Source organism: Terrapene carolina, unplaced genomic scaffold (assembly GCF_002925995.2).
Source record: "Terrapene carolina triunguis isolate 2854851 unplaced genomic scaffold, T_m_triunguis-2.0 Scaffold130, whole genome shotgun sequence".
Taxonomy (NCBI): domain Eukaryota; kingdom Metazoa; phylum Chordata; order Testudines; family Emydidae; genus Terrapene; species Terrapene triunguis.
The window spans coordinates 17394400-17416940 of record NW_020664481.1 but is presented as its reverse complement, the minus strand read 5'-3'; the positions used below and the strand labels follow the sequence as shown (position 1 = coordinate 17416940).

The 22541-nt window shown below is 45.3% G+C and overlaps 1 protein-coding gene across 3 annotated transcripts in view; it reads right to left on the bottom strand.

Moving 5' to 3' along the window:
- PREX1 (phosphatidylinositol-3,4,5-trisphosphate dependent Rac exchange factor 1) overlaps positions 1 to 22541 on the bottom strand; it is a 222263-nt gene that overhangs the window by 65618 nt on the left and 134104 nt on the right. For 2 of the 3 annotated variants that reach the window (XM_024207459.2, XM_024207465.2), the window contains exons 9-14: positions 21229 to 21378; positions 16830 to 16977; positions 9444 to 9544; positions 5184 to 5287; positions 4020 to 4069; positions 75 to 150 (exon numbers count right to left, since the gene is read on the bottom strand). In XM_024207459.2, the coding sequence (XP_024063227.1) occupies positions 75 to 150; positions 4020 to 4069; positions 5184 to 5287; positions 9444 to 9544; positions 16830 to 16977; positions 21229 to 21378 (629 nt within the window). The remainder of the gene's footprint in view (positions 1 to 74; positions 151 to 4019; positions 4070 to 5183; positions 5288 to 9443; positions 9545 to 16829; positions 16978 to 21228; positions 21379 to 22541) is intronic. The other variant, XM_024207472.2, reaches the window with a different exon arrangement.

Genomic DNA, 22541 nt, shown 5'->3' with positions numbered 1-22541 from the left:
ATTTGCGACTCAGAAGCTGTCAATGATAGCATGACAGCAATATATGTAAGTACTATTTATCTACATTTTCCTACCTGTGCAATCAGCCAATCCACTAGTTTACTGGCAGGGATGACTGATTTGTAGGTCTTCAAGTGGTAGTCTCGGTCTCTTAGGTCAAAGAAAATAAGAAACATCAGTATAAAAATGTACACATTTCAATTAGGCTGGATAAATGAGTAAATTATTACAGTCTGTATTTTCTGCAGGAAAAGGAATTATGGATGGGAAAGACCTATGAGGTCAACTAGACCGTCCCTGTTTTGTGTAGCATCGTAACTAAATTAAATAAAATTTAAAAAAAAGTAGAAGCGACTCTGCTCTTGTAGCCCACGAAAGCTTATGCTCTAATAAATTTGTTAGTCTCTAAGGTGCCACAAGTACTCCTGTTCTTTCTGCTCTTCTAGAAGAAAGGACCGAGATTTAAGCTAGGGAAGATCTCACAGCCTGGATGAGAAACATATTCCAGATCAACAACATGTCCAGCTTCAGATCCACATTTTTCTGAAACTTGGCATTTAGATTTTATTTCCCACCATATCCAGGGAGAAGAGGTCAAATACAGTGTTTTTTATAATTGCCAGTACATAGGACTTCTAATATGAACCAGCACCTCTACACTCCTGCTCTCATCTAGAGCAGCACCATTCCTGAGACAAAGGAAAAATACATTTATAACTCACTGCTCCTTAGAGGCTTTGTCCATTCCAGTTCCAAGATCATGGAAATAATTGATACTTTGGGTCTTTATGAAAATAAATTTGTCTCAAGTCTCTAAAGCAAGGGGGATTAGGTGGCTCAGGACATTGGGATATAACGACTTTTACCTTTAGGTCACTTGATCCAATTCCTAGTCCCACATTGCAAAAGCCATTACTGCAATTAATTTGCATTAATTGGCTTGCTCCTGTTGGCAGTCTCAGCAGAGAGGCCAACTGCTGAATGGGCCATGGAGGATGAACTCCCCTCTCAACCCAGAGGTGGTCCTTCCAATTCAGGTTTGAGGTCCATTGGCACAGTTTTGTGGGAGCAACTTTCACAGCTACTTCCAGGATGTACCTGTTCTATAGCTCAAGAGAAGATTTTACTCTCTGGTGCTATCAACTCAGCCCCTTTCATTAGCACCAAATTATACAAAAGATTTTTTAAGACAAAGAAGAAAAATCTAAAATTAAAATTCACCCTACCCACATTTTTCCTTTACTGGTCACCTACAGATGCGACTGTGCTGTGTCTGGCTGTTTTAAATAACTCCAACCTGCATGTTTGCATAACCCAGAAAGTAAGAAATTAGAAGGGGAAGTAGCACTTCCAGAACTTGAAAAAACAGCGTGACATTTCCAGAAATGTGTGTCCTCAGAACAAAAGCTTTCCCCATAGTGTTTACACACATTTTTTGGCCTGGCTTCCAGTAATGCATTAAGTCCAGCCCAAGCTGTGGGAGTTATGTGGGCACCTTCCCCCTCTCGCACACTTATCATGAGCAAATGTGCTTTGGAAATGTCAGAATAAGAAAGCAGAGCATGAAAATATTGAGCTCTAATGAATAGGGTTTTCCAGATTGTGAGAGGTGGCTCCTCGCATTTTAATGTTGGACAGCAGCGTACAGGGAGAGCTTTGACACTGGGATGAAAGGGCTAACATTTCATTAGCTTTGGGCTCTTGGTCCAAGGCCCAGTTGCTCACTGCTGCCAGTTAAATGCTTCTCAGGAAGGACGTCTGGACCTAAACTCACTGATACATCAGCTGCAGGTGATGCCACTACATGAGTGGCCACAATATGGAAACATATCTGTGTGAACGCCTGAATCGCAGCCAGTCGCCCTGCCTCAGACAAATTAAAGTAGCATGATTCCTACTGCCCCCATAACACAGGGAAGTGTTATCTACCACTCACACACTAGTGCCAGGGGAATAAACAAATACTCCTGCTATGACCCTTACCGTCATTAGCTGGTCAATCATCTATTGCCGGTCTTCCACAAATCTAACAATTTTCTCTTTAGACACCCTCCTCACATACTTTGCTGTTGAGGCAACGCCCTCCAAAGTAAGACATGCTCTGCTGCCAGTGGGGCACCATCATATTTTGCCCCAAAGCTTTGTTCCCACCCACTCATGGTTTTACAAACTGCAAAGGCAGATGCTGTGTCGAGGCCACTGTGTTTTCAGTAAAGGGAACGGATTAGGGTTGTGACAGAGGAAATATTCACAGAATCATAAAATCAGGGACTTCTTGTTTCCCCCCAATACTTCTTGGCATTTACACCCAGATATTCCAATTTCAGCAGATTTCCCAGCTTGTTAAGCATGCTCTGAAAAGTGAGCTTCCTCAACCAGGAGTTTATGACAGCAGGAACGGTAGGAACAGAAGATGCCGGACAGAGCAGTGATCGAAAGGCAGAACAGGTGGGTATTGGGGCAACGAACAACTGAATGGTGCCAGGCTGCTGCCGGCTGGGACAGGCTGAGACTTGTCATTAAGCAGGAGGATCAGAGATTCAGGAGTGGAAGACATCAGTCCACCCTGGGCAGATGGTAAGAAGAGTTTGTTTGAAGGACGGTGGGCTTCAAAGAAGAGTCTGAGAGTGTTGAAGGTGTACGTCTATCCTTGAGGAGCCCAAAGTTTTCAGTGGCTGTAATTTTTCACAGTACCAGGTCATACTCTGTTTAATTCCATCCCATCATAAACTTGGATTAATCTTGAAATAAAAGGATGGCTAGAGAATCTCCTGGTAGCAAAAATGGTGCATTGTTAAAATGCCACAAGATGGACCCGTGGTGGTATTTCTTCCTTGCTGATCATTATCTCATGAGACTGCTGCATCCAGCACAATCCATCTGATGTTGTAGGGACCCTGAGGTCAGGGACATTTTTTCTTGGCTCACATTACTATTAGCTATTTCCGCTTTACATATGAATTTCTTAATGGATGAGGCACACACACAAACACACACACACACATTGCCACTTTGCCTACTCACGGCTGCATCACCCTCCAGGGTAATTGCCTTTTCAGTTAGGCAGAATTATGATTAAGTGTGTCCATTCTGCAGATAGAGCATTGTCATGCCAAAAGTATCTTTCGCCGTGGAACATCTCCTGAGCAACTCAGGGACAGGAGGTCAACTCTGATCAAATTGGGACTCCAACCATACCCTATATTTGGTTTTCCCAGGGGTTATTCTTTGTCATTAAAATTGTATGAACCTTAAAACAGAAAGTTCCTGTGAGTGAAAATGTCCCATTCTCAACCATGGGCAGCGGAACAGGACATCCAAACACTTCATTCCGAACCTCACATAGGCTTATGACACAGGCTTCAGTAATTGCGGATCTGGATGTTCCATTAAGGCATTAAGGTTTAAAAATCCCATGTCTTGGAAGCAGGTTAACTAGTGCACCTCGATTAGTTCTATGCCTTGGGCTGATATTTGTTACACAAGGTCAAATTGCAAAGCCCCTATCCAGGCTATCCTCCTGCCGAAGTCAGTAAGAGTTTTTTGCCAAGGTCAGGATTTATCCCTTCGTGGTTTTTTATGAGACCTTTGCTTCAGCCTCTGAGTAAGTTTACATAACTTAACAAAACAAACAATACTGCCTGCAACAAGCAACAGCAACAGATGCACCTCCATGATCTCTCCTGATTCAGGCATCACTTATTAATATGCCCACTCTAACCCCAAACTCAGGAATATACCTGGGGTAAATAAATGCTCTAAAGCTAAGGGTTGTGATGAATGGGTAGAGAGAGCAGACTCCAGAATGGCCCTGAGACCAGCCCTCCTGAATTCAGTTCTACAGTCCTTCAGCAGAAGCACCTCTGCTAATCCCAGCTGTGGAGATGGGATGGTAGCAAAGGAGCCTGGATAAACTGAGCAAACTGTTTCATTCCAGGTTATAGGGAGAAAGAGAGATTTCAAATGGCAGCATGTTATCCCCTTAAGAAAGACAGACACAACAGACAAGCAGAACTTACTTTATCACTGGAGTGTAAAGACTATGCAGTCGGCAATAGAGCCTCACACCCTAAGGAACAAAACAAATGTGGCTTTATAATTATGCATCAGATCCAGTGTTTTTTAAAAACCATACTGAATAGCTATAGCAGCTCTGGAACTACAGTAGTATGGCCCTGGACAACATCTTCTCATCAGGAGTTAGACTGATCAAATGTTTCTAGAAACTCTTCTCCTTCTCCTCTCTTTCCCCTTCCACTTCCAACAATCTCTCTCCCATCCGTGGCACTGAGGTTTCATTTCTGCTCTCTACTGCTAACGTCCTCCTTTCCAGCACCCACCCCCATTCCAGCCCATGCAAACTGCAGCTGCTAAGATCACTCTGGTTGAATCACACCCCTGTTTGAGTCCCCCTTCACTGGCTCCCCTAGTCTCATTTTACCAAGTGTGAGCTTCTTGTCTTCACCTCCAAGTACCTTCTCACCTCTCTCCCAGCTTTTCCACACTTGTCTCTTACTGTGTCACCCCACCTCCTTTGCTCTGCCAGCAATGGCAGCCTTGTACATCAGCTTCTCACACAAATAGCTCCGCTTATTCTATGCTGCTTCTTACCCATGGAATTACCCCCCTTCTCCTCCTGATCTTTCCTCAAGAACCACCTCTGAAGTGATGGCCATAAGAAATCAGCCAATTAATAACAGATTGAGGGGCAGATGGGGATCACACTGGAATTCACCTTAGATATATGTAAGTATCATTAAAAAAACCCTAAATATCTACACACCATTGCTACATCACCTCTCTTCTTAAACTGGAAGGAGGCTTCGGCTAGTATAAATTAGCCTATTGTGTTTTTACAGAATTCACACCCTCATCCTGACTGGGGGCTTTGGGTGCAACCATGATGTATGTAAATAATAATAATAATTTATCACTAGGCCTGGCTTTCTCTCCTAATCAATAGAATAATCCAAAATGGCATGAAAAGTGGGCAGGATGGGGAACGAGAGGGAGAATGTCTCCTACACTACCATGGTGGCAGAATGATACAAATTAGTGGTTTTACTAGCTTTGGACAGTGTGCTATAGTGCTGGTCATGGCCAAACAGATGTAAAAAAGACACTCTGCATAACTATTATTCAGAGTTATTATCAGGCTCCAACCTGCAAGGGAGATCAAGTACCTTGGACATGATATCTTCCAATTCGCTTCTTGGTTTATACGTTCCATCATCATACCGAAACCTGTACATCACCTGCTCATTCTTAAAGTGATGCTTATCTGAAACTGAAACCACCAGAGCAGTAATTAATAATCAGTCTAAGCCTCCTCCCATGCCATGCATTATGACAGCACAGTATTTCTGCACGCAAAGAATCTACCATTTTCTACAGTCCCTCTGATGACGAAGGCTCACATTGTCAGGTTTGCACACACACACAATTACCAGTCCTGCTGTTGTGCATACCTTGCACAGATACATTTCTGAATGTCTGGCCCCAAAGGGATGGTTCTCCGAAACGTTGCAATTTCAGTCAAGTGAAATACCCTGCAAAATGCTGTTCTCTTCCATCAAACCTGTTTCAGTTGTTTACAGCTTTGGAACCAGCTCCATTGAAGTCAATGGGAGTCTTTCCACTTACTTCAATCAGCTTTGAATCAGGCCCTTGCAGATTCTGTAACCCTACAACAGTCATTTTAACATGAATGAAATGATTTTTGCAGCTGCCCAAGGCTGCCCAAGGCTCTGCTGCAATTCCTAAAGGAGAGAGAATACTGGTGAGATGAAATACAGATGTTGGACGGATTCTTCCACCAGAGCACTGGTTTTTAATAAGGTGTTAATGGGCTCACTGATGTAATTAAATGGTGCTCTCCAGACACTACTTTGCTAAAATGGCCATTCTGCAATGGTGCAGCTGAGATCTTATTGGTCCATGCTGTATTATAATGGTGACTTGACGTGAGCTTAGGAAGCAGAATATGATTCATTGGGGATAGGGACACGTCCCAAATGGAAAGATGAGTCCAAAACTGAAAGCAAATACAGAGGAAGGAGAAGGGCAAGGGAACAGAGCAACCAAAGCAGCAGGTAGAGATGAAGGAGAGGAGTGAGCAGTTTCAGTCATCCTTCTTATCTCGAATGAGTCATATGACGGACTAAAACTAGCTGGTAGCCCCAGGCTTTTTTCTGAAGCCTTATATTCTGGGCTGGGAACCGTGCTTGATGAATTGACTTAAAATGTGGTTTAAAACTATTTGAGACTAGCTCAATTTAGATGCAGTTTGGCCAACCTACGAGAATGGGGATTCACTGGCTGGCCAAAGCTGTTTAAACTGAGTTAGCCTGAGCCAGTTTAGTCCCGGGTTTTTGTCTGAGCTGCACAGTGGACGGGCCCCACCTTTAGAAGACAAAGATTGTTCTTTTGTGGATATTTGGGGATGGGGAAGAACTACCTATAATCTACCTCCTGTTCTGCGGGTGTCTATAATGCTGCTTGCTCTCTTTGGCGGGGCGTTAAAGATTGTATAAAATTTCAAAGGGTGACGCTGGTTCCATGTTGCAGAATCCAGTCACCGTTTTGACATAGAAACACAGGACATAGGATTGGAAGAGACTTATCAAGTCCAGTCTCCTGGTACTGAAGGCAACCCCATCATATAATCATATTCATAAGCTTCTCAAGTCCTTTCATATATGGGGAATTTTTGATGCCCTCTGTGATGGCTGCTGACTCTTTCCTCATTGAGAGTCTGCATGCTCTGGGTCTGATACTTCTGAATCTGACTGAGAATGGGTCCTGCGGGGAGATCTCTTTGATCCTTTGTGCCCGGCACAGGTTAGGACAAAGTTCTGATGAAACTCCTTTAGTTCGCTGCTATGTGTACCAGGCTGTCACTTACACATCAGCAGCCTCAGATAAACGAGCCAGGATTAAAGGAGATGAGGAGGAAGCAAAGTGATAAAATGCACAAAGCTCAGCACTCCTGCAAGTCTGTGATCTGCTATGGGTCTGTTCTGCCTTGCACAGAGTCCTGTTCCCAGAGGAGGTCAGGCAGGCTAGGAGAATCAGCAGTTTTCTTCCAACAGTCACATTATACCAAGGAAAAACAAAAGATAAGACACGTTGCCTAATGTGGGGCTACATTGCAGTGTTTTGGTTTTAACTCAATTCAAGATAAAGAGATGGATATTGTGACTCTTTTCATGTCAGTAAAACTCAAAGCCTAATTACAAGGGAAGTTTCCTCAGCTAAAAATAGGGTTGAAGGTGCCTTCTAAAGCATACCAATTGTCACCAGGAGACAATGACAATAGGAGCTCTAGATACAGGCAATATTTTAAACAGGCATAGGGATCTGCTCTTTGTCAGGGGCCTTTGGAGGAGTGTAATATTTAACTATTTTAATTTCTCTGTGCTGGAAGATTTTGTTGGGACAGTTGCTAAATCATATCTAAGAACCTCAGACCAATGCCAGGGTGGTCAGCTATAGTAGCTTGAATAGCTGTAATAAAATATCAATACTGGATCATGCATCCTCAGAAGAGTTTCTTGTGCTGTGCAAGCGATTGAGTGTGTGTGTAGAGTATGGGTATGCATGCAAAGGGATATCTGTGTGCATATGCACATGGGGTCATAGTTTCAAGGACTCAGAACCCACAATTAGGGCTCAGTTTCTATTTAGGCACGTAAATAAGACATCAGTGTCACAATGGGAGCTCCGCGGTACTGAGCACTTTTGAAAATCTGGCCACTTATTTTGTTGCCTAAATGGGAGTTGAGCATTTTTGAAAGAGGGGCTCATAGTGAGTGCAAACGAATGAAGGTGTCTGCACATGGGCGGTGGAAGTGTGTGTGCATGGGGAAATCTCATGCTGCTGGTATTAGCACACAGCAAATAAAGGTTTCCCTGTGTTTTGATTAAGAGAAGACAACAGACATCATTTCTTAACACTGTTATAATCACCTGGAAGAAGCCCTAGTGGAGCTATAATGCCAACAGATTAGTGCTAAAGCAATACTAGTCTCATTAAATAGCTCCCCTATTTAAACTGGATTAGAGATTGCACGGAAATTTAGGACCTTAAGGAATAAAATCCTTATTCCCTTGAGGAGCATTTTCCAGCCACATACATCTAATGGCTAGAAATGGGGCACCTGCTGTTTAAATTGTACATGACTGAGTTATTCTGCTTTCTGAAATGGAAAAAGAATGGGAAAGAACAGGAGAAATGTGGGTTTTGAAGGGCACAAAAAGCAGGAGAAAAATCATGCTTTACTAGAAATACAGGGAGTGGGTCAGATTTTCAAACAAGTCAGGTGTGCAAACGCTCACACAACTGCTCATACAAAGAGGCCTCAGAACCTTAAAAATCTGCCCTAGGATTTCATGTAGAAGGAACATTTCCTGGGCTTCATCAACAAAGTCACATGACACTTTTAAAAAGATATGCTCTTGGAAAGTGAGCTGGAAAGGACAAATACTCCCCCGCCCCCATTACTACCTCACTCTATGGCTAGGAATCTCACGGCATAAGGAGAATACTGTGTGTCGATGAGAAAACACTCCTAACTTCTGCAGCTCCTCAGGCTGAGCCTCATTTTTTAAGGGAAATTGTCCAATGTCTCTACACTCAGTCAGCCACAGACCCCACCCTGTTACTCAAGTCTCTGGTCTTTTCCTGAGTTGCACAACTTGGCTCTCCTCTCTTGCTTTCCATAGCAGACATCGAGAATGGACTTGTTGCTCAAGGCTGGATTTTTAAAAATACTAAGTGCAAATGAACACACAATTTTTAGGCCTGTGTGTGTGTGTGTGTGTGTGTGTGTGTGTGCATGCAACTACTGAGATGGTACATGCAAGTCAAGTAATTACAGGCATAAATGGCCGACTAGATGTGTTTGTTTATCCAAAATCTGGCCCTCAGAGTGCACTTACCCAAAGGAACACAAGTGCTTGGATTGTCATAGATGAGGGCACTGCACCTGGAATACTGTCCTTCTACTCCTTTGCTCAGTAAAACAGCTAAGAGGCATGGAGAAAGGATCCACTTACTCTGTAATGCATTTGTCTCAAACTGAAGGGTCACTTTTCCTCCATATGCCACTTAGGGTTGTTACCCAATCCCAGATTCAGAGACGGCCTTGATTTTCACAAGACTGTCACACAGCCTGTCATTGGAGAGATGCAGCCTTGCCTTAGGATGGATGCTGAGTCATTATGTTATGACACAACTACCACAAAGGTGGCCCCCTCATGTGTATAACTCCCATTAATGCTAGTAGGAGTTAAATGCCCTCTCACAGTGGGACAATGAGGATTTGATGCAAACATTGAGAGAAGCTGCTTGAATGTCATGTGAACAACTGCAAGTGCCTTTACACCAATGTCTCCAGTGTCTTACTAAGATCTGGCACTTTGCTATGACACAGAGCACTCACCATGATGAATGATGCCATTTTCCAACAGGGCTTGTCCCAGGTTGACCCCTTCCTCCGGCTTGCTTATCTCCCCAATCTCCATGAGCCAGGATACAAACTCACTGCAAGGGGAAGTAGAATAGCAAAAGTAATTAGCTCTCTCTCCCTAAGGGCAAGCAAACATGTCTCTGCCAGGCATTAACCAACCACTGGTGACTCTCTTCTTGAAGCACCGCATTAACATCTACACGACATTTCGGCTACAGTACACAGAAGGGAATGACGGCGCCTCTTCTAGACAGCTGGATTGCCTACATTTCTGTGGGAAATGCTCTGCATTTCCTGTGGGAAACATTTCCCTTAATTCTCCATAACTAGCAGACTTGGAGGGAAAGAAGATCCAATTGGTTCAAAAAGGGCTACAACAGGGACTTATTTTAATGAGCACTCCAGACTCCCAAATGAGAGCAGGAAAGGAAAGTATATTGATGCCCTTAAAAAACAATAAATCACAGACAGGAAAATGATATTTTTACCCTGGTATCCATCAAAGCAACGTCCATGGCTTGAATTGAAAGAGATATTCATCTTACTTCATTGGGTCTGATTCGCCTCCCTCACTGGTTTTGCACTGGTGTAACTCCATTATCTTTAATAGAGTTACGTCGTTACAAATGAGAGTAGACTCAGACTGAGTTCAAGTCCTGTTGATAGGCTAATTTAAGGTCACTGCATTAAAGCTGGGGCCTGTCTTATAATTAAATGATTATCAATCTCTCCTACCCTACTAAAAGTTGGTGGTATGAGGGATACTAATGCTGAATGAGCAGGTGAATCACAGTGCTTTGACACATAGCTTGTTTCTATGATGAAGGCAGAGCTGCAAACATGGGCAGAGGAAAACTTCTGAATACAGCTAGCTATGTTGTGTGTGACTCAACTAGAGTGGCAGTGTGTATAGAGAATATAAACTTTGCTAACCTGATGAATGGGACACTGGCAGTGCCATTGAGGGACCTAGCAAGTTTGTCAGTTGAATCAGGACTACACCAGAATGTGTAAAATTAATCGAAAAGAACAAAAGGAATATTTGAAAGCAGAGCAACATATGGGAACTCTGAGTTCAGTAAACCAGTTGGGTGCCTGCCAATTTGTGTAGGGCTGTTGCTTATCAAAACCAGCATTCGTGCCTCCAATTATGGGCTTTTACTGCAGCATTTTTAGTCTTTCTGTGTTTATCACGGGCTGACTCATCCCAGCCTAGGTAGTGTAACTGTTTTGCTTTTAGAACAACAACAATCAAAAATAGCTTCAGCTTGTTGAGGGACTACCATGTAATTGTAACGGCAAAAAGAAAGCAACAAAACTGCTTCGTTACACCAGCATAATCTCATGGAAACCAACAGTTTGTAAAAAGACCAGAGTAAAACAGTGATGTATCAGGCCCAACATCTTGGTCTCCCAGTGATTCTGAATAAGAAAATAAACTATCAGAGAGATGGGTGGGAATCAGATGCTTCATTCCCATTCCTGGAAATAGGAGTTGTGCTACCTAATTATGTGCCTGCAAAATTGCATGCATGTTCCATTGTATCCCTCTGACATATCTCCCAATAGGCTTTGCAGGTGCAAATGATACACTTGTGTGCTAACAGGTGTTAGGTTATTTAAAGGGCATGTACAAACATTAAAATGTGCAGAGGTGTTTGCAGCTGCAAAGTCCGGGCGCATACTTGCCAATGCATGATTTTGTGTGTGCACAAATAAAAGCTGAGGGTTGGAAGACTGGCACCTAACACTTTAGGGAAAGAGTATGTGAAATAACTCCTGTATGGAGAGACAAACACTATGAACTTATCTTGGAGCCCAGGGGATCCTTTGCTTTCCCCCATGGATTAAAGGTGAAGAAGGGTGGGATGTGTCTTTTCTTTGAGCCAGTCAATGCTGCTCCTTGTCTGCCAGAAGGGGTCATTAGCAAATGAAATGAGGAACTAAGCCCCAGGGACCCATGGGAGACCGAATTAGACACTCTGATGTTCAAACACATTTAGTGCACAAATTAACATGCAATTAAATTGTAGGTGAAGTTACCTGCAACATGGAAGTCATGGAAATCAAGTAACTGTGTGTGCAAATGGTCACTCAGCTGTCTACCTGGCCATTTGCACATGCAGTTCCCTTATCTCCATATGCATTTGCACTAACAGAATCCATGCGACCCCGCCCTCTCCTGCCTAACAAGTGCATGAGGTTAAAATTCCATCATCCTGTAAACTCCTTGATTGTCCTTCTTTGGCTTCAAACAGATGTTTTTTTGGCAACAGTCCAGCAGCTGCCAATATTCCTGGGTCACATACTTCTCAGAGTTTATTAAGCCTACAGAGCAAACACTAATTTTGCTTGAGAACCAAAATCCATAGAAATCTTAAAGTAGCACTTAAGAAAACCATCACACTTTGCTAAAGGCTTCAGGGTCTTCGGAGCAGCATTCAGTTATTTTTTCCCATCAGCTCTTAGTTTTATACTTAAAGAGAACTGTTTTATACTGGGGAGTCCCTCAAACTCCAGGGATCTAGTTCTACACAAAAAAAGCAGAAGCTGGAAGGGCTGTAGCTTCCCTCTCAGATCTGGAGGGGGGAGGGGGAGATCCTCATAGGGTATAAATTGTCATAGCGCAAATCAATGAACAATTTTACCAACTGAGGGTCTGCCCCCTGGTGTCTACACATGGTTTCACTCCCAGGTCTGTATGTCTGGAATGGGGCACACCACTGTAGAGTTTAGCCAGAGGCCCAGCACACAGCAAAATCTACCCTAGGTGACCAGATGTCCCGATTTTATCGGGACTGTCCTGATATTTGCTTGTTTGTCCCGCGTCCCGACCGATGTTTGGTCGGGACGCGGGACAAACAAGCAATTTTGCCCTCCGCTCCGGCGCACAGGCGGAGCCCGGAGGGGCTCTCGCCCCCCTGCCCCCAGCCCCGCCCCCTCCTTCCCCCATTGGATCCCTCCCCAAATCCCCGCCCTGGTCCCGCCCCCAGCCCCGCCCCCTCACTGCCCCATTGGATCCCTCCCCAAATTCCTGCCCTGGCCCCGCCTCTTCCCCAAGCACGCCGCATTCCTCCTCCCTCCCAGGCTTGCACTGATCAGCTGTATGGCGGCGCAAGCCTGGAGGGAGGGGGTGGCCCCCAGCACTCACCCTGCAAACTGCTCCAGTCCAGCTTCTCCAGGAAGGTGAGCAAGGCCCAGCAGAGATCCCGCAGCGGCTCCCTCCGCCTGAGCCCCAGGTAGAAGGCAAGGCAGGCCTGGGCCTCCTGCGCCGCGCCCATGGCGGGGAGGGTGGCCGGGAAGCAAGCCAGGCTGCCCCGGGGATCTAGTGCAGCACGTGGGCTTGGGAGCTCCGGGCCGGGGTGCGCTCAGCTGTTGCGGCCACCATAGAGTCGGGTGGAGACGGGGCTGCTCCGCCGTCGGCTTTTTTTTTTTTTCCCCCCAGCGGCCCCCCCCCCCCCCCCCCCAAATATTTCATCTTTGTCATCTGGTCACCCTAGTCTACCCTCAAGTTAGGGTTGCCAGGCGTCCGGTTTTCAACCAGAACGCCCGGTCGAAAAGGGACCCTGGTGGCTCCGGTCAGCACTGCTGACCGGGCCATTAAAAGTCTGGTCGGTGGTGCAGCGGGGCTAAGGCAGGCTCCTTGCCTGCTCTGGCTCTGCGCGGCTCCCAGAAGTGGCCGGTATGTCTCTGCAGCCTTAGGCACAGGGGCAGCCAGGGAGGCTATGCGTGCTGCCCCCGCCCCAAGTGCCGTCTCCGCAGCTCCCATTGGCCAGGAACCGCAGCCAATAGGAGCTGTGGGGGTGGCGCCTGCGGGTGCGGGCAGCGTGCAGAGCCCCCTGGCCACCCCTGTGCCTAGAGGCTGCAGGGACATACCGGCCACTTCTGGGAGCCACCTGAGGTAAGCGCCGCCCAGAGCTCGCATCCCGCACCTCAACCCCTGCTCCAGCCCTGAGCCCCCTCCCAGAGCACGCACTCTGCACCTCCTCCCACACCCCAACCACTGCCCCATCCCTGAGCCCCCTCCTGGAGCCCTCATCCCACATCCACTCCTGCACCCCAACCCAATCCTGAGCCCCCCTTGCACCCAAACTGCCTCCCAGAGCCCACACCCTGCACCCCCTCCTGCATTCAAACTCCCTCCCAGCACTCCGAACCCCTCGGCCCCAGCCTGGAGCCCTCTCCTGCACCGCAAAACACTCATCCCTGGCCCTACCCCAGAGCCCGCCCCCCCAGCCAGAGCCCTCACCCCCTCCCACACCCCAACCTCCTGCTCCAGCCTGGTAAAAATGAGTGAGTGAATGAGGATGGGGGAGAGAGAGCGATGGAGGGAGGGGGATGGAATGAGTGGTGGCGGGGCCTCAGAGAAGGGGCAGGGAAGGGTTGTTCGGTTTTCTGCAATTAGAAAGTTGGCAACCAGTGCCTACCACAAATATGTTAATTAATTTGGTGATATTTGGGAATGTCCTTAGGGTCACATTCTACTACATACATGACTTCAGTGTTAGCTGTATGCACCTGGGTGAGGGAAGAATTTAGCCCTTGGAATTGCCTATAATCTTGCCTTTTCTATTTCAATAAAATGCACTTTAAAGCCCTAAATATATGGTCATTCATTTCACTTGTCACTTCAATAGGTGAAAAGTGGTATAGACAGCTAACTTAGGTCCTGGGGCAAGAGGGTGCTTAGACACTTTTGCCTCGGCTTAAATAGAGACCAGGGGCAAATACTCAACTCTGCTCAGCTCAGGTGGGGTTGGGAAGTGGGGAGTGGGAGGTGGGGTAAAGCTTGCCATAAGCCCCCTTGGCACTTGTCGGATCCCTGGTTTGTCCCCAGCATAATTTAGAGTAGTCTTAATTCTAAATTCTGACAGCCACATCACCTCTACCCACCCCTGAGGTTACTGGGTTTCTGCTCCTCAAGAAATACACAGAAAAATCTTTCCAAGCCATTTAGGTTGCTCCAATCTGCCCACACAGATTTGAAACCTTCTAGGGTTGTTAACCCCTCTACATTGCAAAACTCAATAACGTTCAAGGTCATTTGAGCAACTGGGTGCTGAAGGAAAAAAGTACAAAAAGCAACCGTTGTGGCAAATGCATTCCTGGCACTAAAGCATCCCTTTCACAGAGTATGATTATTCGCATACCTGGATGGTCTGCCGGTGCACCTGAAGAGAACTTAGCAAGGTGGATTTACTCTCTCATAAATCATTCCTTGCAATCAAATTCCAGAGAGAGTCCTATAAATAAATACACTTGATATTTCTATAACTCATAACACCAAGGTGTTGGAGGCAGTTATGGCTAGTCCACTGCACATCAGTATTAGCTTTTCCCTCTACATCTACACTTTCTCCCTTGAATCATTTAGTGCTATTGCTCTAGTGCAGTAGGATGCTGTGAGATGGCCAAAGGGCAGGAGTGAAATGAGTTTAGCAGCCTCAGTCTTAGGGGTACGTCTATACTTACCCGCTGGTTCGGCGGCAAGCCATCGAACTTCTGGGTTCGATTTATCGCGTCTTGTCTGGACGCGATAAATCGAACCCAGAAGTGCTCGCCGTCGACTCCGGAACTCCTGCTCGGCGAGAGGAGTATGCGGAGTCGACAGGGGAGCCTGCCTGCTGCGTCTGGACCGCGGTAAGTTCGAACTAAGGTACGTCGACTTCAGCTACGTTATTCACGTAGCTGAAGCTGCGTATCTTAGTTCGAATTGGGGGGTTAGTGTAGACCAGGCCTTATTCTCAGCTGATACCTGCCTGCACCTCAAAACCACCAAATACACAAGCACAATTCAACACAACAGTAACTTCTTCTTTGAGATCCTGGGCTGGAATGGCCGGCAAATGTGCAGGTCACCATTGAAATGAATTGTTCAGGGCAAGCCCAGCAATGGAACGGCAAGTTTGCAAAAAGGTTAGGATTGAAATGCATTGGCTGAGCTGTACTGGTGGCCCAGGACTAGAATAGAAAAGTTGCTTTAGGTAAAGGCTGACGTGCACTGGCAAAGCTACTTTTTATGGAGAAGAGTGGCATTCTGAATGAAATAGCAGAGACACAATAGTTCAGGATTGAGGTGCATTGGTAGGTCGTGGGGTCCTAGGAGGGGTCAGGATTGTGGGGCATTGCCAGAGCTGCATCACGTTTCCAAGACTGGAATATCAGGGTTGTTGCCAGGCTGGACTGAGGGCATTGAGCAGAAGAAAGTGTGAAGCATTTACAATACATAAAGGAGTATGTTTAAAGAGAAAGGGCTTGCTCAGGAAATTCCACGTATGACTTTTGGAACTAGATAACATATGGGGACTCAGCAAAGGACCCAGTATTGTGAGGACACAACCTTTTGGTCTGGCACTTCTGGCTGTGCATAAACTGGGAAATACTAGAACTCGCCTCACATCCAGAGCCCAAACTTTCCATGTGAAACTAGGAAAAATAAAAAAGAGCCAAGCACTTTCACTCTACCAGGAATACCAGTCTGTCAATCAAGACTGCCGTCTGTCAGGCGTAAAGACACTGCATCACTTCCACTTCACATACACCCAAGGGCTGCTGCATGCAAACGGCCTCATTACAGTGATTGGGAACAGGAGGGAGGGGAAGTATCTGGATAAGCTGTCTCTCAAAATTATTTTTTCCCAGCTGATAATTTCAACTACAGGCAGCCGAGTCGGAAAAGTCTTCTCAGGTCACCAACTCTGACTCCCTGTGAGCTGTGCAGGACATTTCCCTACAATAGTCCCACTAGTGCCTTATCTAATCTCCCCTTGACCGCCTCCTGTAATGGTGCTCTGGCACCTCCGCAGTGTCTCTTCAAAGACATAATCTCTGTGATGGTTAAGAATTATTTCCTAATGTCTAGCCTGACTGAGAGAGTTTTCTCCCATAGAAAAGTCCTTTTTATCCCTTACTTCTACAAGACATGAGGTCTCCTGTTCAATTTACATTGTCTCTGGTGTAGCAATAACTAAATGAACACACTCTAGATTTGATGCTGAGGCTGGCGTAGCTCTACTGGGTTCAAACGTTGCTCATAAAACATCCCCTTCTGAACAAAAGGGGACACAGGTGGGCTATCTGGGGGTTAGGCTCTTTTTCTTACTCCTGCTGCCGATCTGAAATAATTGTTGTGAAATATTCCACAGTGGAATATGCTGCTATTGTACAGCCTGTGCAGAGCACTACATAGAAACTAATGATTAATTTTAATAAACTGCAGCTGTAATGGGGGTTATGGCTTTTCCAATTAAGCCCCGGCAAAGCCCAGCTGATCTGCCCTCACAATACCATCCACAGAAAACCCACAGTCCCTTCGGTTAATTGGCATGAAAGGGCCTTTTCAATCCAAACACCACTTACTTGCCAAGAAAGCACTTGGGAACAGTGCTTAATTTTCTCCTCCTGTCTTTGATAAGGTTCACTTTCTTGGTCATCATCATGTGATACAGCTTCTCTCCTTTCTCCGCAATCATGACGTACGCATCCCTCTCCATTCCCAGTTTCAGACCTGGAATACAAAGCAGGGGTTCCCTCAGATCCTGGCCATCAAAGTGTTCGCTCAAAGCCAAAAGTTGAAGCCAGCCACATACACAGAGCAGCAGCAGCCACACGGGACGATAAGAGTTTATGGCAGTGTCTTATTTTACAAGCATTGGAAAAATGGGGCCCTTCACAATCTGGATGCAAAATTGATGGGAGGCCTCCATCACATCCCACATAGTGGAATGTTCTCAGGAACATGCACTGAGAACATGCGCAAGTTGGAACAAACAAACAAATCATTCCCAATTCATTCCTGGTGCAGCTGTAACCCTCACAAGAATTAGTTCAAGATGACAGATGATTTTGAGAGACTTCCATCATTGGGGCCAAAATTCTGTTGACACTAAATCCAGACCCTGACTTAAACCCAATCTAGATATGAACACTGATTCCTCGGTTTATCACCAGTAAATAAGCTGTGCTAGATGATACACTGTGGCTACCATATCAAGCAGTCAGCTGGAGAGATACTGGATGCCTTCAGCGAGTGGTGATGGGATATATGAAGGGTGTCACCTTCCAGCTGTCAGTTTGCATGTGGCCCAATTTAATCATGACTGAAAGTTGCAACAATCAGATGGCTGGTCTGAAATGAGCCTATTGGTCTGACTCCAGCTCCTAGTGAACATGCATCCACATCACAGCTGGCTTTTCTTATCTTATTAAAGACCATGGAAACTGTTTTAATTTTTTGCCCCTGGTGTTGAGGGTTAAGGCACTTGGGTGGGACAGAGCATGGAGGGAGCACGCACTGCTGTTGTCTGTGCTGTACCTGTCTGGTAAATGAACAGAGGACTTGGTTTTCCAGTTATTTTATTCTCGCACCTTTCACCAGCAATACATTCACTTTGTACACTAAAGCAACAGCCTGAAAGGCTAGTTAGATAGAGAGATACATAATTATCTCTAAAGGATGCCCAGTTTACCCCTTCTAGCCTTATTTTATGCTTGAAGAACTAAAGTTGAACAAAAATTAACAGCCCTGATGGCCATCAATTATTCACCACACTGCCTTCGAGTTTTTTTCAAATGGTTATTGCATTTGTTTCAGAGTTTTGGTACATGTGCTTAAGAAGTGAGAGTCTTATGCAATATTTCATTCTGCAAAGGTAGCATTTGTTTCATGTATCCAATATCTGCCTAAAGGTTTTGGTTCTGCAGACCTCCTGACTTAGTATCACCTCCCCCATCCTATGATCTGATTCAAATATGCATGCTGTTATGTGTAGCCAAAGCTAATTTGCAATGTGAACTTGTGATAGAAAACAGCCAGTGTAATAGTACACATGTTTCATTCTGGTCTGACATGACCGAATTCCCCAAGCTCTGATGTAAACAGCAGACTAGAATGCACATTCTGCACAGCTCATTCCAGGATCACACAGAATTGGGAAGCTCACCAAGGTTTCTAATCCAAACACTGATAGCTCTGTGACCTTGCAAGTACTGAGTCAAATGAAGCTTTCCAATAAGGTCTGGAATGTCTGCCACGATAGTCGTGTTTATCCGGAGTTCCTGTCATCGACTGCCACATCATAAACCAGGATGATGAAAAGCAGCCGAGAAAAAAAAGACAGAGTAGCTGATGCTGCACAGAAAATTTTGAGAAACTTTCCATTAAAAAATAATTCTGCTTCCTTCACCAAGATTTTCTGTATTTTTTTCCTGAGGATTTTGTTGTGTGTTGTTGTTGTTGTTGTTAAGAGTTGATATTTCCACCTGTGGATCTAAAAGCATTCTACAAATATTACATTTCATGCAATGGCCCCAAAGTAGGAAAGTATTGTTTCCCCTGCTTTACAGAGGCACACAGCAGTACACAGTGGATGAGGTCATAATTATCAAAAAGTAACCAACAATTTTGGATCAAGGCTATAGAATTGGAGTCTGTGTCTAAGCAGAATGGGGTTTTTAAAGTTTGCTATGAGGCATCAGCAGTTCTTAAAGAGAAGTGGAAACAAAGTGTACATTGCATGCTTTCTCTACTGTAGGTTTCTAATATTTACTGCCACCTGTATAAGGGCAGTCAAATTATGTAACATATTATAATATGACATTATATAATACCTGCGTGCGTGAGTGTGGGTAAAAACAGCTCAGCACTGAAGACATCTCACATATGCCAGCACTGGCGCTGGAACATTTTTAATAGTGGGGGTGCTGAAAGCCAGCCCCGTTGCCGCTGTCCACCCCCACCAACCCCAGAGCTGAGGCCAGCAGCCAGGACCCCAGGCGCACCGGCTGGCAGCTGGGACCCCAGGTGCGCGGGGCAGTAGCAGAGCCCCGGGCGCATGGGGTGGCAGCCGAGACCCTGGGCGTGGGGCGGCAACCGAGACCTTGGGTGCGGGGTGGCAGCCGGGAGCCCGGGGGTGCTGCAGCACTCTCTGCACCCCTAGTTCCCGTGCTTACGTATACCAGCAAAGAACCCATATCATTAGAATACTCTAATTTTTAATTTTTCTTTTGGTTCTGCTTTGTCCCCAACCATCCTGATGGGTGGCTCCTCTCTCCCCTACCCAACTGTTTATTTAACGGTGGTTCTGTTTGTCTCACCCTCTCTCTTTTGTTTCTTATTAAACCTGTCTCCTCTTTTTTATTTTTAATCTGATTGCACAGGAATTTTCACAAAACATCAAGCTGCCATAAAACAAGAATTTAATCTGCAATGAAGATTTGGAGTGATGTGGGCTAGTGTTCTGAACACAGGCCTGGGAGCTAGGAACTCCATTTTAATGAAAAATGCTAAAGGAGCACAGCAGGATCCCTCTGTTAGAATGTGATGCAGAACTGATTAGCGAGCAGACACCTCCCAGCCTCCAATGGTTAGAAACATTCTTTAAAAAGTTAAAACTCTCTCACTGGTCTTCAGGGATATTCCTTCTCTTACTGGTTTTGGCCTGAGGTTAGAAGTTCACTTTCATTTATGCTATGGCTGGACAGTATTCTGAAGATGGTTTCCCTGCTATTATTGGCAGGTACCTTGGCATTCAGATATGACAAGGCACATTATCAATGATTCTTGTATTCCAAGATAACAACCCACATTGTAATTTGTATTGTACTATACTACACTGTACTGCACTTTATCACGCAGTAAAGTATTGTATTGTAATAATTAGAGCTAGGATTTCCAAAGCAGCCTGAGGGATTTGGGCACCTAACTCCAATTAAATTTCAGTGGGATTTTGGTGTCCATCTCCCTTAAAATCCTTTGAAATTCCTAGTGAAAACCAGGATCACTTAACATTTATAGGGCTTAGGTACAAAAGGGGTCTCAGACTGACCTCAGTTCATGCTGGCAGAATTAGGTAGTTACAGCTGCAAATGAGGCCAACTGTACCCACAAAACAGTGCCTGCAAAATGGAAGGACACTTCTATAGGTCAGGCTCCTAATCTCCAAAGTGCTTTAGGAACGTTAACTGGCAACACCTCTGCCAATGAGTTATTGTTCCCATTCTGAAGATAGGGAAACAGGCTGAGCAGTTATATAACTTGTCTGAGGCTACAGAGGAAGTCGGTGTCAGAAACATTTCACTCAAGGATTCCTGGCTCCCCGTCCTGTGTTTAGGCTCCATAGACCTTACCTCTCTTACAGAACAGTTCCACAGACAATCATGTTTTTCATTCAGTTCCAGAAAGATAAAAGCGACACAAACATTTGCACAGATTTGTCAACATTCCTAGTCTGCGAAGCCCAAACAGTCCCAAAGATGTTCTCCCTGAATTGTTTTATTTCAATGCACTGCCCAGAAACATTTAGGTTGACTCCTTGTGAGGATGAGTTTGTAGCACCGCCTGGCAAAAGGCTGTTTTTTTCCACCTTGCAGACTCTATTTACAAATAAAACTTAAAAATCGATTAAGTAAAGACAATGTTTCAAAGTGCTTCAGTGCATAAAAGAAACTGACAATTTGATTCCTGTAAATATGATGCCTGGGGCATTAAAATGCCCAAGGGTAAATTAAGAATTAGATGCTTCCAGTCACTTGATTCTCTTGTCATTAAAGTTGGCCATTAAAAGCCACTGTCACATAGAGGAAAACTTTAAGAAACTAGAACAGCTTCTCTCTCCCTCTGACACATTCATAGTCACCCAAACATGTACGCACACATCCATGTATGCGCACATACACACACACACACACGTGTTCACACACACAGTGTCTCTCCTGTGTGAGTCACTCAGTGCTGTTAGAAGATATGCCATTCACTTACTCTCTCTCTGTTCCCTTTCCTTGATTATAGCATCCAGCCATTTCTGTTTGTCCTCTGGAGTCTTGGCCATGCAAACAAACCATTTGTTTTTGGCAGTGTTGTGTATCTTCCAGCCATTAGTCACCGTGTAGCCGTTGCTGTGATAATCTGCTGCAAAAACACAATGCACAGCCCAGACAGTGAATGGAAGGCCTGGCCCTTTAATGAAAACAAATTAACCTTGGATGCTTTGGCCACAATATCCACATTTAAATGCCCTGAATTTCACAGGTGCTGGACACTTGCAGCTCTTACGGAAGTCAATGGAAGCTGGGGGTGCTTAGCTCCTCTGACAATCTAATACTCATGTAGCTACCTATCTTTAGTGCGCCAAGTTTGAAAACTTGGGTTCTTGTATATTATGGGCCTGAAACTGTGACTGCTCAACAATCAGAAATTCCACTGGTGGCAATGGGAGTTCCATGCCTGAGCAGCATTCCCCTCAGTCAGCAAGAGTTTGGGCAAGTCTCATTCCCGAGAGCCATGTTAACAGGGGAAGTCTGCAGTGGGCTCCCCGACGGCTTGAGTTCCAGTGAAATTATACTGATATATTTCTATTCTGTATTGGACAAATCCCGTAGTGCAAAGTCCTGCCAAGGAAAGTGAAAAGTGTCAAAGTACAGGCCTAGAGACTGAAATTCTCTCATCACCCCTGCACAAGTGACACATGCCGGCAGTGGCAGTGCACATCTGGAAGTGACACGCACTCCCTCACACATGGACACATGGACACACTGTGTTTTCCCAAGAGATCACCTCTAGTTCAAACAGGGATTCATTCAGGGCACTCCTTATGGCCTGCGTTATATAGGAGGGCTGACTACCTGATCATAGTGGTCCCTTCTGGCCTTGGAAGCAATGAATCTATGAACCATCCCCTGGTTTCTCTGCTACAACCCAGACCTACAGCAACCTCTTCTAGTGTGAATCCCTCCCTTTCAGTCTCTATGCTCCATGTCCATGGCCTCAGCCCCAAAAGGGACCTAATTAGTGACGCTTTATAGCTGGGCCTCATCATACTAGAACGGGGTAGGCAACCTATGGCATGTGTGCCGAAGGTGGCACGCGAGCTGATTTTCAATGGCACTCACACTGCCCGGGTCCTGGCCACTGGTCCAAGGGGCTCTGCATTTTAATTTAATTTTAAATGAAGCTTTTTAAACATTTTAAAAACCTTATTTACTTTACATACAACAATAGTTTAGTTATATATTATAGACTTATAGAAAGAGACCTTCTAAAAAGGTTAAAATGTATTACTGGCACGCGAAACC